This window comes from Gobio gobio (assembly GCF_949357685.1).
Source record: "Gobio gobio genome assembly, chromosome: 2".
NCBI classification, from domain to species: Eukaryota; Metazoa; Chordata; class Actinopteri; order Cypriniformes; family Gobionidae; genus Gobio; species Gobio gobio.
Window position 1 is genome coordinate 78,527,334 of NC_137098.1, and position 18,959 is coordinate 78,546,292.

Sequence of the window (18,959 nt, forward strand, 5' to 3'; positions counted from 1 at the left end):
TGCAAAAGCACATTCTGCACACATTCTGCAGTCCTGGCTGTGGAGGAAGAGGGTTCGGGTACTTGACTGGCCTGCCTCAGTCCCGACCTGTCTCCAATAGAGAATGTGGACAACGAAGACCCCGAACTGTTGCCCACCTTAAGACTTGTTTGCAGGAAGAATGGGACAAAATTACACCTGAAACACTTCATCACTTGGTGTCTTCAGTCCCTAAACGTCTTTTAAGTGTTGTGAAAAGGAATGGCAACATTACAAAGTGGTAAATGCTTTACTGTCACAACTTTTTTTGAAATTGAAGTTGACCAGACAAAACATGAAATATTTTGTGTTCATATTGTCTGCAATGAAATACAAGTCAAAGTAAATTTAGAAATCACTTCTTCTTTTTTTTATTTGCGTTTTCCATACTGTCCCAACTTTTTCTGATTTGGGGTTGTATATATATCAAACACACGTGATGTTTTTTCACGTCTGCCTCGTCATGAGTCTCCAGCAGTGATTGGTCAGGGTCAGTGATGGTCTGTGATTGGTCAGAGTAAAGACAAGAGCAGATTTACTGAAACCTCAAAGTTTATTTCACTCATACAAAATCAAGAGAAGGTTAAAAGCGAGAGAACGCTCCTCTCCATCTCACAGCAAACATTAAAAGAGTCTAAAACATATAAAACAAGGGAAATCATGTACAAATGTGCATCGTCCAACAGAAAGAGCAGGATGAGGAAAACCAGCTTAAAACGGACAAAAGCAAAAGAAGCCTCGCTCCACCCCGGGAACCAAACACACACACACACCTCCTCCAGAACACACGCAGAACTGTTCCTGGACAATAAAATAAGACCTTAAAAAAAAATTAAAACAGCTAATACAGAACCTATGGATCTTCCTGTGACCTACGACCTCTTTGAGTTGGCGGGCGGAGCTACGAGTCGTAGTCCTCGTCGTCGTCGTCGTCCTGGTGGTTGGCCTGCGGGGGGGCGGGGGCGGGCGGCAGCACGGCCATCAGAGACGGGTGAGGGGAGAACGCGGACACTGCCCCCTGCTGGGAGACCACGGGGGCACACTGGGGCGGGGCGGCCGGCCTGAGGACACACACACACACACACACACACACACCAGCTCAACTCACTGCTGGGACACTGAACCACTGCTGAGGTCATGTGATGCTGCTGAGGTCATGTGATGCTGCTGAGGTCATGTGATGCTGCTGAGGTCATGTGATGCTGCTGAGGTCATGTGATGCTGCTGGTCATGTGATGCTGCTGGTCATGTGATGCTGCTGAGGTCATGTGATGCTGCTGAGGTCATGTGATGCTGCTGGTCATGTGATGCTGCTGGTCATGTGATGCTGCTGAGGTCATGTGATGCTGCTGAGGTCATGTGATGCTGCGCGATCATTGTTCTCAAGCGGTTTTATTGACGTCTTTCCGCCGTTGAGAAACCGAGCGATTACACCACATATGATGTGTTTCAGTAAGTGTGTATTGAAACTAGAAATGAAGTGTGTTCTGGCGTAAAACAACATCTTGAATCCTGTGCTGGAGCCGCTTTTGTACGTTTGACTGAATTGTTTGCTTGTGTTTATTTCCTGTTGTCTTTTATGATGGCTATTGTTGTTAATATAAATATGCTGTTATATGAATAATATCCTGCATTAGGTATTAGGGCTGGGTAAAAAAAATATATCGATTTCTCGATTGTAATCGATTCTCACTTTTACAAAATAATATCGATTCTTAAATCCCAAGAATCGATTAGTCAAATTTTTTTTTTTACGAAATTCAAACACATAAACACCGTTTTGGCTCAGCTCAGCTCAAGAGAACCAGCAAGAGCATGAACATGAGCTGATCTTCTCTTCCGCCTTATACCAGTAACAGCGCAAAATAAACACGAATGAGCTTCTGAAAGTGTGTTAAAGATACAGGACAACTTACCTAAATCCGTATCATGTCATAGAATCACTCAATCAGTGTTTCAACCACAGAAAGATGTCAGTAAAACGGCTAACAAGTAAACAATGTCATGTAACGTCATTACCTCAGAAAAAACATAACCAGTGTCCATAAACTCGTCAGTCAGCTAGAAAAATGAACTCTAGAGAGGAGCATTTTGCTCATTATATGCACCTTTACAGAGGATATTCATTGACAATGTTCTTCAATATTTAATAAATCTGGCAAGTTTTTATGACAGCCACCCTTTAAATGTTTATATTTAAAAAAAACACTAATTGGAGTAGAATTATGATTATGTAATTGTAAAGTTAATATTATAACTTTATGATTATATTAAAAAATATATATAATTTAGTGTCATTTAAGTGTTTGTATAGAAATCAGTTAATTTGTACCTTCAATATTAGTAGCCTAGGCTGATGTAGTATCAACTGACTCCCATAGTTTACAACATTAGTTTTCCTTGAGAACATTTTCCATGTATTATACCTGATACATATCCAAAATAATCCATATGGAATCAAATTGAATCGAAAGCTTGTGAATCGAATTCGAATGGAATTGTGAAATGTGTGTCCATCCCCAGCCCCATCAGGCATTGAGAGAGGGTCTGTCAGTGATGGTGATCTCAGTCTTTATGAGGGACTGGTTGTACATAAGGAAGTTGTTTTAGCGCTGATATGGCTTTCCTCAGCGGACATTCACATGATATTTATAATGGTATCATATTATAGAGCTGAAGAATGAATAGTACACTCGTTTAGCCGACCTCTCTCTCATAATGAAGCGATGTGAATGTGAATGTGTAGCGTAGCGGAAGGAAGGGTTTTTAAACACACTTCGCTGATGTTTCTGATTTATTAAGGCACTGTTGAACTGTTGTATAAAGGCAATATTACACTCTAGGCCGTGAGATATGACTGTATATCAGCGATTAGCCGTGCTCATATGCAGGAGTGGACGTTATATTTCAGTGAATTTCTCTGACATCACAGTTTTAATGTAACTTCTGCTTGCTCTTTAAAAACGGCTGACATTAATGTTTAGCACTCTCATGGAAATATGATCATATCTTGCAATTATAATTTAAATGGGATTCAATTTTCAGATTGTTTGTTATAAATCTCAGGAAAATGTTATGGCGTTTCTAATCAAAATATGACTGTTATTGAACAGGGAATTGATTTCATAAATGTGCACTGTAGAGACGCCAGGACTAAATCATGATTATCAGGCATTCTGGAAATAAATTACAAATCAATATTCCTATGAAATACTAGATATTATGAAAATGTTGCCAATTATTACTCCCATTATTACACTTCTTGTTTCATTACATGTTGCACCAAGAACACATTAATATGCAAATGAGATGCCGTGTATTGAATGGGAAAATCCGAGTATGAAAATGGTAAAATGGTATTTCAATGCATTCCATTATATCTTTCATAACATAGTTCAGAATCATCTTTAAACAAAGTTTGATTCTAAAAAATCCTGAAACCTAAAAATTGATTGGTGAATGAAAAATAAATGCCATAGTTTTTGCCTGTACATGAGTCCTGGTGTCCCTGCGGAGGACATCTGAATATGAATATGAATGAAATCTACTTTCACAAACATGTTTCCTATGCTCTAGAGCAGGCGTTCTCCAGCCACTGTCCTGCAGAGATCAGGGGATGATCAGCTCAGCGGTGTTTGATCAGGGTCAGAGCTGAACTCAGCAGGACAGGCTGGAGAACGCCTGCTCTATGTGTGTGTGTGTGTGTGTGTGTGTGTACCTGTGGTAGAAGGAGGCAGGCTGTGTGTTTGTGCTGGTTTGAGACGTGTCCTCGTCCTCCTCTCCGTCTGTCTCGCTGTCCTCTGAATCCTCCTGAACACAACACACTGGTTCTGAGGACTCATCTACTTCACATGAAGCACTGCATTGTGGGACGCAGTATCTCAGTATCAGTGTGTGGCGCTGAACTCATTTACCTCTTGCTCGGATTCGGTGCCTGAGAGTTTTTTGTCTTTGCCCTTCGCCCCAGCGCCGCCGTTCTTGCGGCCCGAGCCTGGCTTACGACCTCTGAGACACACACACACACACATTGGTTAACATCAGTTATATCGTCTGATACAGTCAGCATTTATTAATATCACTTAATGTTACTCTCAACATTTACTGTTTGTGTGTTAGTAATTGTTAAGCAACAATTCCAACCCCAAATCAGAAAAAGTTGGGACAGTATGGAAAACGCAAAAAAAAGAAAAAAGAAGTGATTTCTACATTTACTTTGACTTGTATTTCATTGCAGACAATATGAACACAAAATATTTCATGTTTTGTCTGGTCAACTTCAATTTCAAAAAAAGTTGGGACAGTAAAGCATTTACCACTTTGTAATGTTGCCATTCCTTTTCACAACACTTAAAAGACGTTTAGGGACTGAAGACACCAAGTGATGAAGTGTTTCAGGTGTAATTTTGTCCCATTCTTCCTGCAAACAAGTCTTAAGGTGGGCAACAGTTCGGGGTCTTCGTTGTCCACATTCTCTATTGGAGACAGGTCGGGACTGAGGCAGGCCAGTCAAGTACCCGAACCCTCTTCCTCCGCAGCCAGGACTGCAGAATGTGTGCAGAATGTGCTTTTGCATTGTCTTGTTGAAATATGCATGGACGTCCCTGGAAAAGATGTCTTCTTGAAGGCAGCATATTATGCTCCAAAATCTCTATTTACTTTTCAGCATTAATGGAGCCTTCACAGAAGTGCAAGTTACCTTTGCCAAGGGCACTGACACAACCCCATACCATGACAGACCCTGGCTTCTGGACTTGTTGCTGGTAACAGTCTGGATGATCCTTTTCTTCTTTGGTCCGGAGCACACGGCGTCCATTCCTCCCAAAAAAATACCTGAAATACTGCTTCATCTGAGCACAGTACACGTTTCCACTGTGTGATGGTCCATCCCAGATGCCTCGAGCCCAGAGAAGTCGACGGCGCTTCTGGACACTGTTAACATAGGGCTTCCTTTTGGCACAGTACAGTTTTAACTGGCATTTGTGGATGTAACTACGTATTGTGGTACTTGACAAAGGTTTGCCAAAGTAGTCCTGAGCCCATGTGGTGATATGGCTTCTAGATGATGACGATTCTTGATGCAGTGCCGCCTGAGGGATCGGAGATCACGGTTGTTCAGCTTAGGCTTGCGCCCTTGTCCTTTACGCACTGAAATTCCTCCAGATTCCTTGAATCTTTTAATTATGTTATGCACTGTTGAATGTGAAATATCCAAATCTCTTCCTATCTTTCTTTGAGGAACATTGTTTTTAAACATTTCAATAATTTTCTCACGTATTTGTTGGCAAACTGGCGATCCTCGGCCCATCTTTGCTCCTAAAGGATTAGACCTTTCTTGGATGCTGCTTTTGTACCAAATCATAATTACAATCACCTGTTGACATCAGCTGTTTCAAATCACATCATTATTTAACCATTTTACCTCATTACTAGCCCTAAATTGCTCCTGTCCCAACTTTTTTTGAAATGTGTTGCAGGTCTGAATGACAGGAAAGGATGCATATTTACAAATGACATGAAGTTGACCAGACAAAACATGAAATATTTTGTGTTCATATTGTCAAAGTAAATTTAGAAATCACTTCTTTTTCTTTTTTTTTTGCGTCTTCCATACTGTCCCAACTTTCTCTGATTTGGGGTTGTACATTTATTCAGTTTTTAAAAATATATACACAACATAATATAATTAGTCAGTCACACATGAATGAAACGGGTCAGATTTCTGTAATAGTCGGAATAAACTAAATGTGTTTTAATAACTAATTTAACTGACTGAATATTGTTCATTCCAACGCTTAAGTGAATACATTTGATTTTTTTCACAATAACTTATGCTAATTATAATATGAAAGTATGATTATCTAAATAAAATAAAATTAAATCTGACCCGTTTCATGTATATGCATTACAAATATGCATCACATCACGTTTGTTCCTGTTAAAGCGGTGTAAATGTGATGTGCATCTGCAACACCTCATCTGTTTGTGAGTGTATCTGACCTGCGTGGGATCTTCTCTCCTCCCTCTGTGTGGTTCTCATCCCCCTCTCCTTGCATATCTGGCACTGCTGCCACCAGATCCTTCAGGAAGTCGAACTGCTGCTCCAGCTCAATGCACTGCTTTCTGCACACACACACACACACACGCGCATTGGCACATGAAGCGCTCTAAAGACCGGGGTCATGTGATGGGCGTGACGTACAGGTGTGATGTGGTCATGGTTTTGGCGTTGCGTGACTGGGTGACGTGACAGGCTTTCGTCAGGAGGGACTCCAGGAACAGCTCAAGAGCACGAGCTCCAGTCAGTCAAGGAAACAGCAGAACCAATCACAGCTCAGAACCAATCACAGCTCAGAACCAATCACAGCTCAGATCTCTGCACTGCAAGAAACCTTCTAAGAATAAAACCTCATTTATCTACGATTTAATGCTACAGCAGCAGCATTGGCTATATTCACTGTAAAATCAACAGTATATCAATAAAGATTACAATATTTCAATACATTGTCTACAATAACGGTCTTAAAACCAATAAATATACATAATCATACATGTATAACAATAGTGGTAACAATTATATAGAATATTTCAATTTAATTTATGATACAAATTGTATAATTATTCCAGGCGGATATAATATATTTTCTGAATTTGTACATTGTAAAAAACTTCAAAACATAGTAATAAAACTGTACATTGATAAAATAAATATAGGAGAGCACAGTCAACAGACAGAAAAAACACACGTTTTCTCCATGTTTTTAGGAATAAAATGTTCTATAAATCAGGTTGAATGATATATGAACAAACCCCTCACTAAAAACCTTCAGAATATAGATATGAATAATACTGTAAGTTTTGGTGTGTGTAAGTGTTCCTGAAGTGGAGGAACAACTCATTTAATGATATATTATAATTGAAATATTTACGCAAATCGATAAAGTGCAATAAAACAATTTTTTTTGGATGTTATCTTTCAGCTAGTCTGAGAGAAGACACGTTATGGAAGTGAAATAGACCAAAGCGGGTGTGTTAAAGTGAAGCGGAGTGTGTGTTAAAGTGAAGCGGAGTGTGTGTTAAAGTGAAGCGGAGTGTGTGTTAAAGTGAAGCGGAGTGTGTGTTAAAGTGAAGCGGAGTGTGAGTTAAAGTGAAGCGGAGTGTGTGTTAAAGTGAAGCGGAGTGTGTGTTAAAGTGAAGCGGAGTGTGTGTTAAAGTGAAGCGGAGTGTGTGTTAAAGTGAAGCGGAGTGTGTGTTAAAGTGAAGCGGAGTGTGTGTTAAAGTGAAGCGGAGTGTGAGTTAAAGTGAAGCGGAGTGTGAGTTAAAGTGAAGCGGAGTGTGTGTTAAAGTGAAGCGGAGTGTGTGTTAAAGTGAAGCGGAGTGTGTGTTAAAGTGAAGCGGAGTGTGTGTTAAAGTGAAGCGGAGTGTGTGTTAAAGTGAAGCGGAGTGTGTGTTAAAGTGAAGCGGAGTGTGTGTTAAAGTGAAGCGGAGTGTGTGTTAAAGTGAAGCGGAGTGTGTGTTAAAGTGAAGCGGAGTGTGTGTTAAAGTGAAGCGGAGTGTGTGTTAAAGTGAAGCGGAGTGTGTGTTAAAGTGAAGCGGAGTGTGTGTTAAAGGGTTAGTTCAGCCAAAACTGTAAATGGTGTCATTAATGACTGAGCCTCATGTGGTTGGACACCCGTCAGACCTCCGTTCAGAGCGTTATGAATCAGTGAGTCGATTCATGATTCGGATCGCGTGTCAAACCGCCAAACTGCTGAAATCAGTTGACTTTGGCGATCCAAACCGCTGATTCGACTCACTGATTCATAACGCTTCAAACCGCTGAATCGACTCACTGATTCATAACGCTTCGAAGCTTCATGAGGCCGTGTTTTGAAATCGTCATCTCTATATAAGTCATTATTTAGGTTTTTTTTGCACACAGAAACTATTCTCGTCTTCATAAAGTTATTGTAGAGCCGCTGTAGTGAGATGGACTTTGTAACTTTAGTCTTTAGTGTCTTTTAAGGGTCTTGAGAGTGTAAAGTTGAGCCAATGGAGGCCTTTCAGAGCATCAGATTTACACTAAAATATCTTCATTTGTGTCTGAAGATGAACGGAGGTCTGACGGGTGTCCAACCACATGAGGCTCAGTCATTAATCACACAATTTACATTTTTGGCTGAACTAACCCTTTAAAGTGAAGCGTGTGTGTAAAGTGAAGCGTGTGTGTGTGTAAAGTGAAGCGTGTGTGTAAAGTGAAGCGGAGTGTGTAAAGGATACAGATGATGACAGGAACTGCTGCGGCGACTTTGCCGATCTCTTCATCCGTCTGCATGATCTTCTTAATCCTGGCCTGCAAAACAAAACACAGAGACACTCCAGACACAGTCATAGGGGAAACCAGCTCAGATGATCTCAGATCAGTCAGGCGAGACATGCAAACACCTGAGGGGAGATGTCAACAAGAGCACATGTTCATCTGTCACACACACACACACACACACACACACACACACACACACACACACACACACAGTGCCAGTGTGAACGCGGTGTGATCCGGATCAGCTGGAAAACCCGTATATCACAGAGCACTTTAAACACACTCACACACACACACACACACACACACACACACACACACACTAGCATTCATGCTAACCCTTCCAGGTGCTCAAATCTGCACAATAAACCTCTCTGATAGACTCTGATGAGGTCAATGTGACCCAATACTCTCGCCCACGTCATAACTGATCGATTATATTCGATTAACGCGGATTAATCCCCAACACAGGTTTAGCGAGCTAGCGGCTAAGATGACTGGCTTCGCTGCAGGTTCTCATTAAAGCGCAAAGTGTGTGTGTGTGAAAGGCCTGTAAACGCGTGTGTTGTGCCCGGTGTGTGTGACGGGAGTGTGTCGGCTCTCACCGGAGGGAATCTGGCGTTATATTTCTTCTTTTTGCTCGGCATCTCTGCGCGGAAACGGACCGGCGGCAGCGGCTCGGGCTCGGTTCCGTCAGTCTGTCGCCAAACTCGATCAATGTGAAGATAAACTCGTTAGATTCCCGCGGATCCGTCGCCCAAGCGATTAAAGCGCCATCACCGAGCGCCGTCCGTGCGTTTATGCGATTTTTATCGTCATTTTACGGTTGAATCTTTTCCGTGATTTCCGTCTGCGCGAGTTCTCGCTGCTTTACGGTTTGTTTTTGTGCTTCCGGGGTGGTTTTAAATAAAGTTCCGAAGTCGCGCTGGAAACCGACAGGACTTTTAAACAAATGTGTATGAGAGGATATTGATAAAGATACACGGTTTTTGATTAGAGTTGCTTTATTGTTGTTCTCATTCTGAACCAGCGCTCCTTTACATCTGGAGGCGGTAATGCGCCAACGGAAAACACCGCGCGCGATAAAACAGAGAAGAAGAAGACGAGGCGGAAACCGGAAGTGTTGAGGCGGAAGAGCCGCAGTGACTCAGCAGAGTTTTGCTAGAAAAACACAGTACAGAGTGAGAATTTTACACTTTTAATACGTTTAATATGACCAATAACACATTAAACTATGGTGATACAGGGGGTTGAGATTAAATATGCGATGTTCTGCCCTGCCTGATGACGAACAGCGAAGATCTGACGATATAAACACACAAACACCAGCTCTACAAACTTCTTCATAACGTGCCCTATGAGCTACGAAAACATGCTCCGTTTTCATTCATTATATTTTTGTATAATTTTGGAAAAGTTACTTTTGAATGTTTTGAAACAAGTAGAAACATTTAAAAAAAAAAAAAAAAGACTTCAGACAAACGTCCAACTAAAACTGTAACGTTAAACAATGTTTTTGTGCTAATGCTAAAGACTTTAGCTGCATAAACAGCTTAGAGTTACACATCCAATTATAGTCTTTAAAACTGGGCAATAACTTAAAGTCTAATTTGAATCCTAAAAAAATTACTGTCTAATTGGTCACACAATTAAGACTAATAGGTTTAATGCTGGGAATCGATAAAAAAAATCGAATTAATCTCATTTTCTGTAATTAATCGCAAGTTTTTAATATTTTGATATTGTATTAATTTCAGTTGCTCTCCAAATGAATGTAGAAACAGTTTATAGACAGCAAGGCCAGAATCACTGATGAAACATTAATGACATCACATTACAGTAGAACTGAAAGATGCCAATCTCAACATTTATTAGACTTTAAAAAACAACTTTTAATTTAAGTGAACTTAAACAATCTTTAAATAAAGCCATTATAATAAATGATATATTTACCCTTCCCTGTTAGACATATACAGAAGTGTAAAAGTTATCAACACCTTTCAGAACTGCAGAAATAATAAGTGAAATATAGATTAAAGGGGTGGTAAAACACATTGTTTTGAAGGCTTGACTGTGTTTGTGGGCTGCACTGTAACATGTGTTCATGCTTCGTTTTAAAAAAAATGTTGCCTTATTTTTCATATATTTGACCTTTATTCTACACTGCTCTGTCCCTCCTTGTAAAACGGTCTGATGCTTTCCGGGTTGTATGAAGCCAGTCCCTCAAAAATACGCAGTGGGCTCTGATTGGTTAGCTGGCCCAGTGTGTTGTGATTCGCTAACCGCAGTGCACGGTTGTCGGAAACGTCACGCCCCTTACCTTTACCGGAGGCTGTGCTTTGGTCAGTGTTAGAAACAATGGCGTCAATAAAACCATACCAATCTGAGCCCGAATCAGACCCAGAACATTTGAGTGAAGATGATCGAGCAGAAGCTGTTCAGTCCTCAAGAGTAAAGACTGCGGATCTATAGTGATCGCTACTGAATGGCACTTTAACTTTTGTATTTTTAGAACGATTATAGCCAAATATCTGTCGCAAGAACTATTAACCCAAAACACTAAACACTGGCTTTACTAGTAAGTTAGCCAAATCACACACAGAACCATGTTAAGCATGCCTGTAGATAAACAATACATAAAAGCTCTAATCAAAGAATCATTTACACTAATGCCAGGTTCGCTGTTGAGATTTTAACGTTAGGTGTTTGTAACGTTAAGTGTTCGTCGGATAACGTTAAGTATGAATAAGCATTTAACAGACTGGTTTGCAGAACAGCGTTGTCATCTGTTTACTTCCTTGCTACAACCAATTACAGGAAAACACATCGATGAAAAATAAATCAGACTTACAGGTTGTGGCCCGTAAACAGCTTCTGTTTGTAAATCCAGCTTTCAGGACAAGCCGTTGTGCATATCCTGTATTGAACTCGCGAAGTTTGTGAAAGTTTGTGTTGTCCTCCGTGAAATGTGCAGCGCGCGCGTCGTGCATCCACGCACCGGCAGTGTTTTTTTCACGCAGCTGACGTTGTGCAAATCCGGCATTGAAATCGCGAAGACGGTGGATGTTTTCCTCTGTTAGATGTGCTGCAGGGAGCCCTGCGCGCGCCTGATTCCCCGCTGACTCAAACACATGTGCATATAACATGCTGTGTGTTAAACGCTCTGCAACGCACCCCCGTCCCAAGGAAGGCTGAACAGAGCAAGTACCCCAGACCTGCAATCCGGATGAAAATAACAGCGTTTCCTCGGCATCGCGGCAACAACACTCCAGCCTAACTATACCACAACATCACTCCAGCCTACTATACCACAACAGCGCCGCGATACAAAATGGCCTCACCCCCCCCCCCCCCCCCCCTTATTTAATATTCTCGGAGGAGGGGTTTATGTAAATATTGGGGCTGGTGATGTCACCAACCCTGGAGGAATGTGTGTAGTCGCCTACTGGCCGTTTGCTGTAGTTCTTAGAAACTGATTTCTTTAAAAGCAAATATCTCCCTTTGCTTTAAACTTTGAACGTTGTAACTTTGCAGATGTTGTTTATGCTCAAGCAGCAACATTACACGCTAGCTAAAGTTAGAATAGTGAAATCGTGGTTTACCACCCCTTTAAAGGGATAGTTCACCCAAAAATGACTCATTAGGGGGAGGAGAGAGTGAGCCAATCAGCAGTGTGGGGCATGTCCACTCATTAGGGGGAGGAGAGAGTGAGCCAATCAGCAGTGTGGGGCATGTCCACTCATTAGGGGGAGGAGAGAGTGAGCCAATCAGCAGTGTGGGGCATGTCCACTCATTAGGGGGAGGAGAGAGTGAGCCAATCAGCAGTGTGGGGCGTGTCCACTCATTAGGGGGAGGAGAGAGTGAGCCAATCAGCAGTGTGGGGCATGTCCACTCATTAGGGGGAGGAGAGAGTGAGCCAATCAGCAGTGTGGGGCGTGTCCACTCATTAGGGGGAGGAGAGAGTGAGTCAATCAGCAGTGTGGGGCGTGTCCACTCATTAGGGGGAGGAGAGAGTGAGTCAATCAGCAGTGTGGGGCGTGTCCACTCATTAGGGGGAGGAGAGTGAGCCAATCAGCAGTGTGGGGCGTGTCCACTCATTAGGGGGAGGAGAGAGTGAGCCAATCAGCAGTGTGGGGCGTGTCCACTCATTAGGGGGAGGAGAGAGTGAGCCAATCAGCAGTGTGGGGCGTGTCCACTCATTAGGGGGAGGAGAGAGTGAGCCAATCAGCAGTGTGGGGCGTGTCCACTCATTAGGGGGAGGAGAGAGTGAGTCAATCAGCAGTGTGGGGCATGTCCACTCATTAGGGGGAGGAGAGAGTGAGCCAATCAGCAGTGTGGGGCGTGTCCACTCATTAGGGGCAGGAGAGAGTGAGCCAATCAGCAGTGTGGGGCGTGTCCACTCATTAGGGGGAGGAGAGAGTGAGCCAATCAGCAGTGTGGGGCGTGTCCACTCATTAGGGGGAGGAGAGAGTGAGCCAATCAGCAGTGTGGGGCGTGTCCACTCATTAGGGGGAGGAGAGAGTGAGCCAATCAGCAGTGTGGGGCGTGTCCACTCATTAGGGGGAGGAGAGAGTGAGCCATTCAGCAGTGTGGGGCGTGTCCACTCATTAGGGGGAGGAGAGAGTGAGCCAATCAGCAGTGTGGGGCGTGTCCACTCATTAGGGGGAGGAGAGTGAGCCAATCAGCAGTGTGGGGCGTGTCCACTCATTAGGGGCAGGAGAGAGTGAGCCAATCAGCAGTGTGGGGCGTGTCCACTCATTAGGGGGAGGAGAGAGTGAGCCATTCAGCAGTGTGGGGCGTGTCCACTCATTAGGGGGAGGAGAGAGTGAGCCAATCAGCAGTGTGGGGCGTGTCCACTCATTAGGGGGAGGAGAGTGAGCCAATCAGCAGTGTGGGGCGTGTCCACTCATTAGGGGGAGGAGAGTGAGCCAATCAGCAGTGTGGGACGTGTCCACTCATTAGGGGGAGGAGAGTGAGCCAATCAACAGTGTGGGGCGTGTCCACTCATTAGGGGGAGGAGAGAGTGAGCCAATCAGCAGTGTGGGGCGTGTCCACTCATTAGGGGGAGGAGAGTGAGTCAATCAGCAGTGTGGGGCGTGTCCACTCATTAGGGGGAGGAGAGAGTGAGTCAATCAGCAGTGTGGGGCGTGTCCACTCATTAGGGGGAGGAGAGAGTGAGCCAATCAGCAGTGTGGGGCGTGTCCACTCATTAGAGGGAGGAGAGAGTGAGCCAATCAGCAGTGTGGGGCATGTCCACTCATTAGGGGGAGGAGAGAGTGAGCCAATCAGCAGTGTGGGGCGTGTCCACTCATTAGGGGGAGGAGAGAGTGAGCCAATCAGCAGTGTGGGGCGTGTCCACTCATTAGGGGGAGGAGAAAGTGAGCCAATCAGCAGTGTGGGGCGTGTCCACTCATTAGGGGGAGGAGAAAGTGAGCCAATCAGCAGTGTGGGGCGTGTCCACTCATTAGGGGGAGGAGAGAGTGAGTCAATCAGCAGTGTGGGGCGTGTCCACTCATTAGGGGGAGGAGAGAGTGAGCCAATCAGCAGTGTGGGGCGTGTCCACTCATTAGGGGGAGGAGAGAGTGAGCCAATCAGCAGTGTGGGGCGTGTCCACTCATTAGGGGGAGGAGAGAGTTAGCCAATCAGCAGTGTGGGGCGTGTCCACTCATTAGGGGGAGGAGAAAGTGAGCCAATCAGCAGTGTGGGGCGTGTCCACTCATTAGGGGGAGGAGAGAGTGAGTCAATCAGCAGTGTGGGGCGTGTCCACTCATGATGGGGGAGGAGAGAGTGAGCCAATCAGCAGTGGGGCGTGTCCACTCATTAGGGGGAGGAGAGAGTGAGCCAATCAGCAGTGTGGGGCGTGTCCACTCATTAGGGGGAGGAGAGAGTGAGTCAATCAGCAGTGTGGGGCGTGTCCACTCATTAAGGGGAGGAGAGAGTGAGTCAATCAGCAGTGTGGGGCGTGTCCACTCATTAGGGGGAGGAGAGAGTGAGTCAATCAGCAGTGTGGGGCGTGTCCACTCATTAGGGGGAGGAGAGAGTGAGCCAATCAGCAGTGTGGGGCGTGTCCACTCATTAGGGGGAGGAGAGAGTGAGTCAATCAGCAGTGTGGGGCGTGTCCACTCATTAGGGGGAGGAGAGAGTGAGCCAATCAGCAGTGTGGGGCGTGTCCACTCATTAGGGGGAGGAGAGAGTGAGCCAATCAGCAGTGTGGGGCGTGTCAACTCATTAGGGGGAGGAGAGAGTGAGCCAATCAGCAGTGTGGGGCGTGTCCACTCATTAGGGGGAGGAGAGAGTGAGCCAATCAGCAGTGTGGGGCGTGTCCACTCATTAGGGGGAGGAGAGAGTGAGTCAATCAGCAGTGTGGGGCGTGTCCACTCATTAGGGGGAGGAGAGAGTGAGTCAATCAGCAGTGTGGGGCGTGTCCACTCATTAGGGGGAGGAGAGAGTGAGTCAATCAGCAGTGTTGGGCGTGTCCACTCATTAGGGGGAGGAGAGAGTGAGCCAATCAGCAGTGTGGGGCGTGTCCACTCATTAGGGGGAGGAGAGAGTGAGCCAATCAGCAGTGTGGGGCGTGCCCACTCATTAGGGGGAGGAGAGTGAGCCAATCAGCAGTGTGGGGCGTGTCCACTCATTAGGGGGAGGAGAGAGTGAGTCAATCAGCAGTGTGGGGCGTGTCCACTCATTAGGGGGAGGAGAGAGTGAGCCATTCAGCAGTGTGGGGCGTGTCCACTCATTAGGGGGAGGAGAGAGTGAGCCAATCAGCAGTGTGGGGCGTGTCCACTCATTAGGGGGAGGAGAGAGTGAGTCAATCAGCAGTGTGGGGCGTGTCCACTCATTAGGGGGAGGAGAGAGTGAGCCAATCAGCAGTGTGGGGCGTGTCCACTCATTAGGGGGAGGAGAGAGTGAGCCAATCAGCAGTGGGGCGTGTCCACTCATTAGGGGGAGGAGAGAGTGAGTCAATCAGCAGTGTTGGGCGTGTCCACTCATTAGGGGGAGGAGAGAGTGAGTCAATCAGCAGTGTGGGGCGTGTCCACTCATTAGGGGGAGGAGAGAGTGAGCCAATCAGCAGTGTGGGGCGTGCCCACTCATTAGGGGGAGGAGAGTGAGCCAATCAGCAGTGTGGGGCGTGTCCACTCATTAGGGGGAGGAGAGAGTGAGTCAATCAGCAGTGTGGGGCGTGTCCACTCATTAGGGGGAGGAGAGAGTGAGCCAATCAGCAGTGTGGGGCGTGTCCACTCATTAGGGGGAGGAGAGAGTTAGCCAATCAGCAGTGTGGGGCGTGTCCACTCATTAGGGGGAGGAGAGAGTGAGCCAATCAGCAGTGTGGGGCGTGTCCACTCATTAGGGGGAGGAGAGAGTGAGTCAATCATAAGTGTGGGGCGTGTCCACTCATTAGGGGGAGGAGAGAGTGAGCCATTCAGCAGTGTGGGGCGTGTCCACTTATTAGGGGGAGGAGAGAGTAAGCCATTCAGCAGTGTGGGGCGTGTCCACTCATTAGGGGGAGGAGAGAGTGAGCCAATCAGCAGTGTGGGGCGTGTCCACTCATTAGGGGGAGGAGAGAGTGAGCCAATCAGCTGTAGGGGGCGTGTCCACTCATTAGGGGGAGGTGCCTGTTTTGCATATGGTGTTCATGAATTTGGGGGCGGGGCTATAAAGGTAGGGGTGTGTTTGCTGTTGGTGATTTCTCAGAAATCACGTACTGCGCCTTTAATCACAAACACAAGTATTGACATTTTAATGTTTGCCGTGTCAGATGATTTTATATTCAGTTGTGTGTGTATCTGTCAGGAGAGTCTGAGTGTTTTATTAGTATGTTAATCTGACTACTGATGATGACCCTGTGTGCTGCTGTCCTGCAGTATGGCGGAGGGCGAGGCTGGCCAGGCCGATCGGACCGAGCATCTCTCCGCCGAGGACTACGCCGCAGAGTCCATGGCCGCCGACATGGAGCCCTGGATCATATTCGACGCGCGCAAGACGCCCCGGGCGGAGTTCAGCGGCTGGCTGGAGTCCAACAGGCCGTCGCGGGTCAGCCGGTTCGGGGACGGGGAGGAGGGCCAGGGCCCGGTGGGCTGGATCGCGGTGCGCGGGCCGCTCTACTGCGAGGAGGCGGGCGATGTGGACGGGCTGCAGGACAGCTGGGAGACGCTGCTGGAGAGCGGCCGGCCCGTGAGCTTCCACACCATCCGGGAGCTGGCGCTCAACCACAGGGTGCTGGACGGGAAGTGGCTGATGCACCTGGACACGGGCTTCAAGGTGGACCACGCCTGGGAGAGCATCGCCAGAGCGGCGCTGGACGGCCAGATCGCCTCGGCCAAGGTGAGCCCGCGGAACCCGCGCTCCGACTCCAGGCACGTCATCTGCGTCTACAACCAGGACTTCACCAACCAGGAGCAGGTCATGCGGCTGGACTCCGCCATCCGGGCCGCCGGGGTCAAGTGCCCGCTCTACTACAAGCCCGACGTCTACACCTATCTGGGCATCTACCGCAACAACCGCTGGAAGATCTGCCCCACCATCTACGAGAGCAAGTTCGACCTGGAGAGCGTCCCGCGCCGCTCACACGTCCTGGACCGGGTCAGCAGCCTGGAGGTCACCTAGCAGAGGTCAAGAGGTCACCTAGCGGAGGTCACCTAGCGGAGCTGGAGCGAGGACAGAACTGTGCCGAGATGTTGAGGCCTTTGAGTTATTCTTCATGTTATTTTTGTATTTAACGAGATTCGTTTGGTTCATGTGTTCTTTTGCCAAATAAACATCAGGACTTTCAGCCATGTGTCTCAGTGCTCACACACACACACACGCCTCCTGTCACTCAATCTCTCACGTCTTCATGATTGGATTGGGCTTATTAGGGCCCAAGCACCGAAGGAGTGGAGGCTCCTATTGAAACCGTTAGCATTCCTATTATTATTATTATTCTTCCGCTCCCGAACCACTTGCGGGAAAGTTATGAAATTTGGCACACAGGACAGTCCCAACTGTCACTATAGCAAATCTTGATTTCAATTCCTCTAGCGCCACCCCCTGTCCAAAGTTTTCCTCTGATTCCTTGGCCCGAGATCATTTGATCGCACCCTAAGACGTCAAGAAAATATTCCCGCCATTTTGAATTTTCCGAAAAACCTACTTTTGTGAACTCGTCCTAGGTCATTGCTCCAATTTTCACAAAAACTTAACCAGATCATCTTCAGACGGTGCTGACAATATGTTATGGAATTCAAGTTGATTCGTCAAACACATTACAACAATACACATTATATATATATATATATATATAGATCCTTATGCTCATCAAGCCTGCATTTATTTTATCAAAAACACAGAAAAAACAGTATCCTAATATTGTGAAATATTATTACATTATGTTCTTTTTAACTTTTTATTAATTAAAGAATCTTGAAAAGAGTCTCACAGTTTCCATCACTGACATTAAATCCTCATATTAGAATGATTTCTGAATGATCATGTGACACTGAAGAGTGGAGTAATGATGCTGAAAATACAGCTGTGATCACAGGAATAAATTATATTTTAAATTATTTTAAAATAGAAAACCATTATTTTAATATTTCACAATATTGCTATTTTTTATCAAATAAATGCAGGCTTGATGAACATAAGAGACTTCTTTCATAATGCTGCATAATATTAAAAAATGGTAATATAATAAAGTCCTTTCCCGTCTCCATTTCTCCAGCTTACACTTCACATAATAGGCCTGTAGGAGCCGCTGGCCCTTGGGTTTTGTTAACTTTGATAGTTTCATGAAATAGTAAACGGTGTATCAATATACATAAATACAAGTGAATTTAACACTACTTACCATTAATGCCACTTTTGCTGCTGAATGGTTTTCTGCAGGGATTTGTTAGTTGTCTGTTAAAATCCATTTTGTCAGTGATGCAATTTATAAAATGAGACAAACCGCAGGAAATCGTTCCACAAACGTTAGTTCGTCTGTCCATGTCATTTTCAACCGATTTATGAATAAGAACAGAAAATTACCGCTTCACATCGCCCAATGGAATTTGAACTTGCTTTGCCAGATCACGATTGGTTGGTGTATATACATGACAAACGGGCATTGGTGAATTGTGTAATACTTTAAAATATATAATATATAGATTTGTAATTAAATCAACACATTAGCTCTGATTATGGATGAAAAAAATTTTTGGTTTATTTTTTCCCGCGAGGCCACACACTCTCTGAAAGGACCATATTCGGCTCGAGAGCCGCTTCCGAACAGTGGAAAATCAGCTGTCAATCAAAACGCACGCGACCCATAGCAACGCGTTATGGCAACGCCTCAACAGAAATTGTCCGACTTTTGAGCCGTTCGTTACTATTGTGTACATTGTCATGTTATAATAATCACATTTATTTAGTTTTATTGACCACGATATTATCATTGATATTTGTCTGAGAGGGGCACTTTTGATTCATTTTGAAAAAGGGCAGGGGCTCGAGCACCCAAAGCCCCCCCCTCTGCACGTGCCTGACCCTCATGTGGTTGGACACCCGTTCAGACCTCCGTTCATCTTCAGAACACAAATGAGGATATTTTTTGTGCGCAAAAAACCCTAAATAACGACTTATAATAACGACGGCATCATGAAGCTTCGAAGCGTTATGAATC

At 45.3% G+C, this 18,959-nt stretch overlaps 2 protein-coding genes across 2 annotated transcripts; one reads left to right on the top strand and one right to left on the bottom strand.

Annotated features, from left to right (window-relative positions):
• Positions 1 to 554: 554 nt before the first annotated feature.
• drap1 (DR1-associated protein 1 (negative cofactor 2 alpha)) lies at positions 555 to 9,371 on the bottom strand. The gene is made up of 7 exons (XM_079810471.1): positions 8,923 to 9,371; positions 8,275 to 8,347; positions 6,218 to 6,311; positions 6,016 to 6,138; positions 3,933 to 4,023; positions 3,737 to 3,828; positions 555 to 1,079 (listed from the first exon to the last, which is right to left on the bottom strand). The coding sequence occupies exons 1-7, from the start codon at positions 8,962 to 8,964 to the stop codon at positions 920 to 922; spliced, it is 675 nt and encodes a 224-aa protein (XP_079666597.1). The 5' UTR covers positions 8,965 to 9,371; the 3' UTR covers positions 555 to 919.
• Positions 9,207 to 17,087, top strand: cUnh11orf68 (chromosome Un C11orf68 homolog). Its single transcript, XM_079810470.1, has 2 exons — positions 9,207 to 9,498; positions 16,180 to 17,087. The coding sequence occupies exon 2, from the start codon at positions 16,181 to 16,183 to the stop codon at positions 16,919 to 16,921; it is 741 nt and encodes a 246-aa protein (XP_079666596.1). The 5' UTR covers positions 9,207 to 9,498; position 16,180; the 3' UTR covers positions 16,922 to 17,087.
• Positions 17,088 to 18,959: the final 1,872 nt, after the last annotated feature.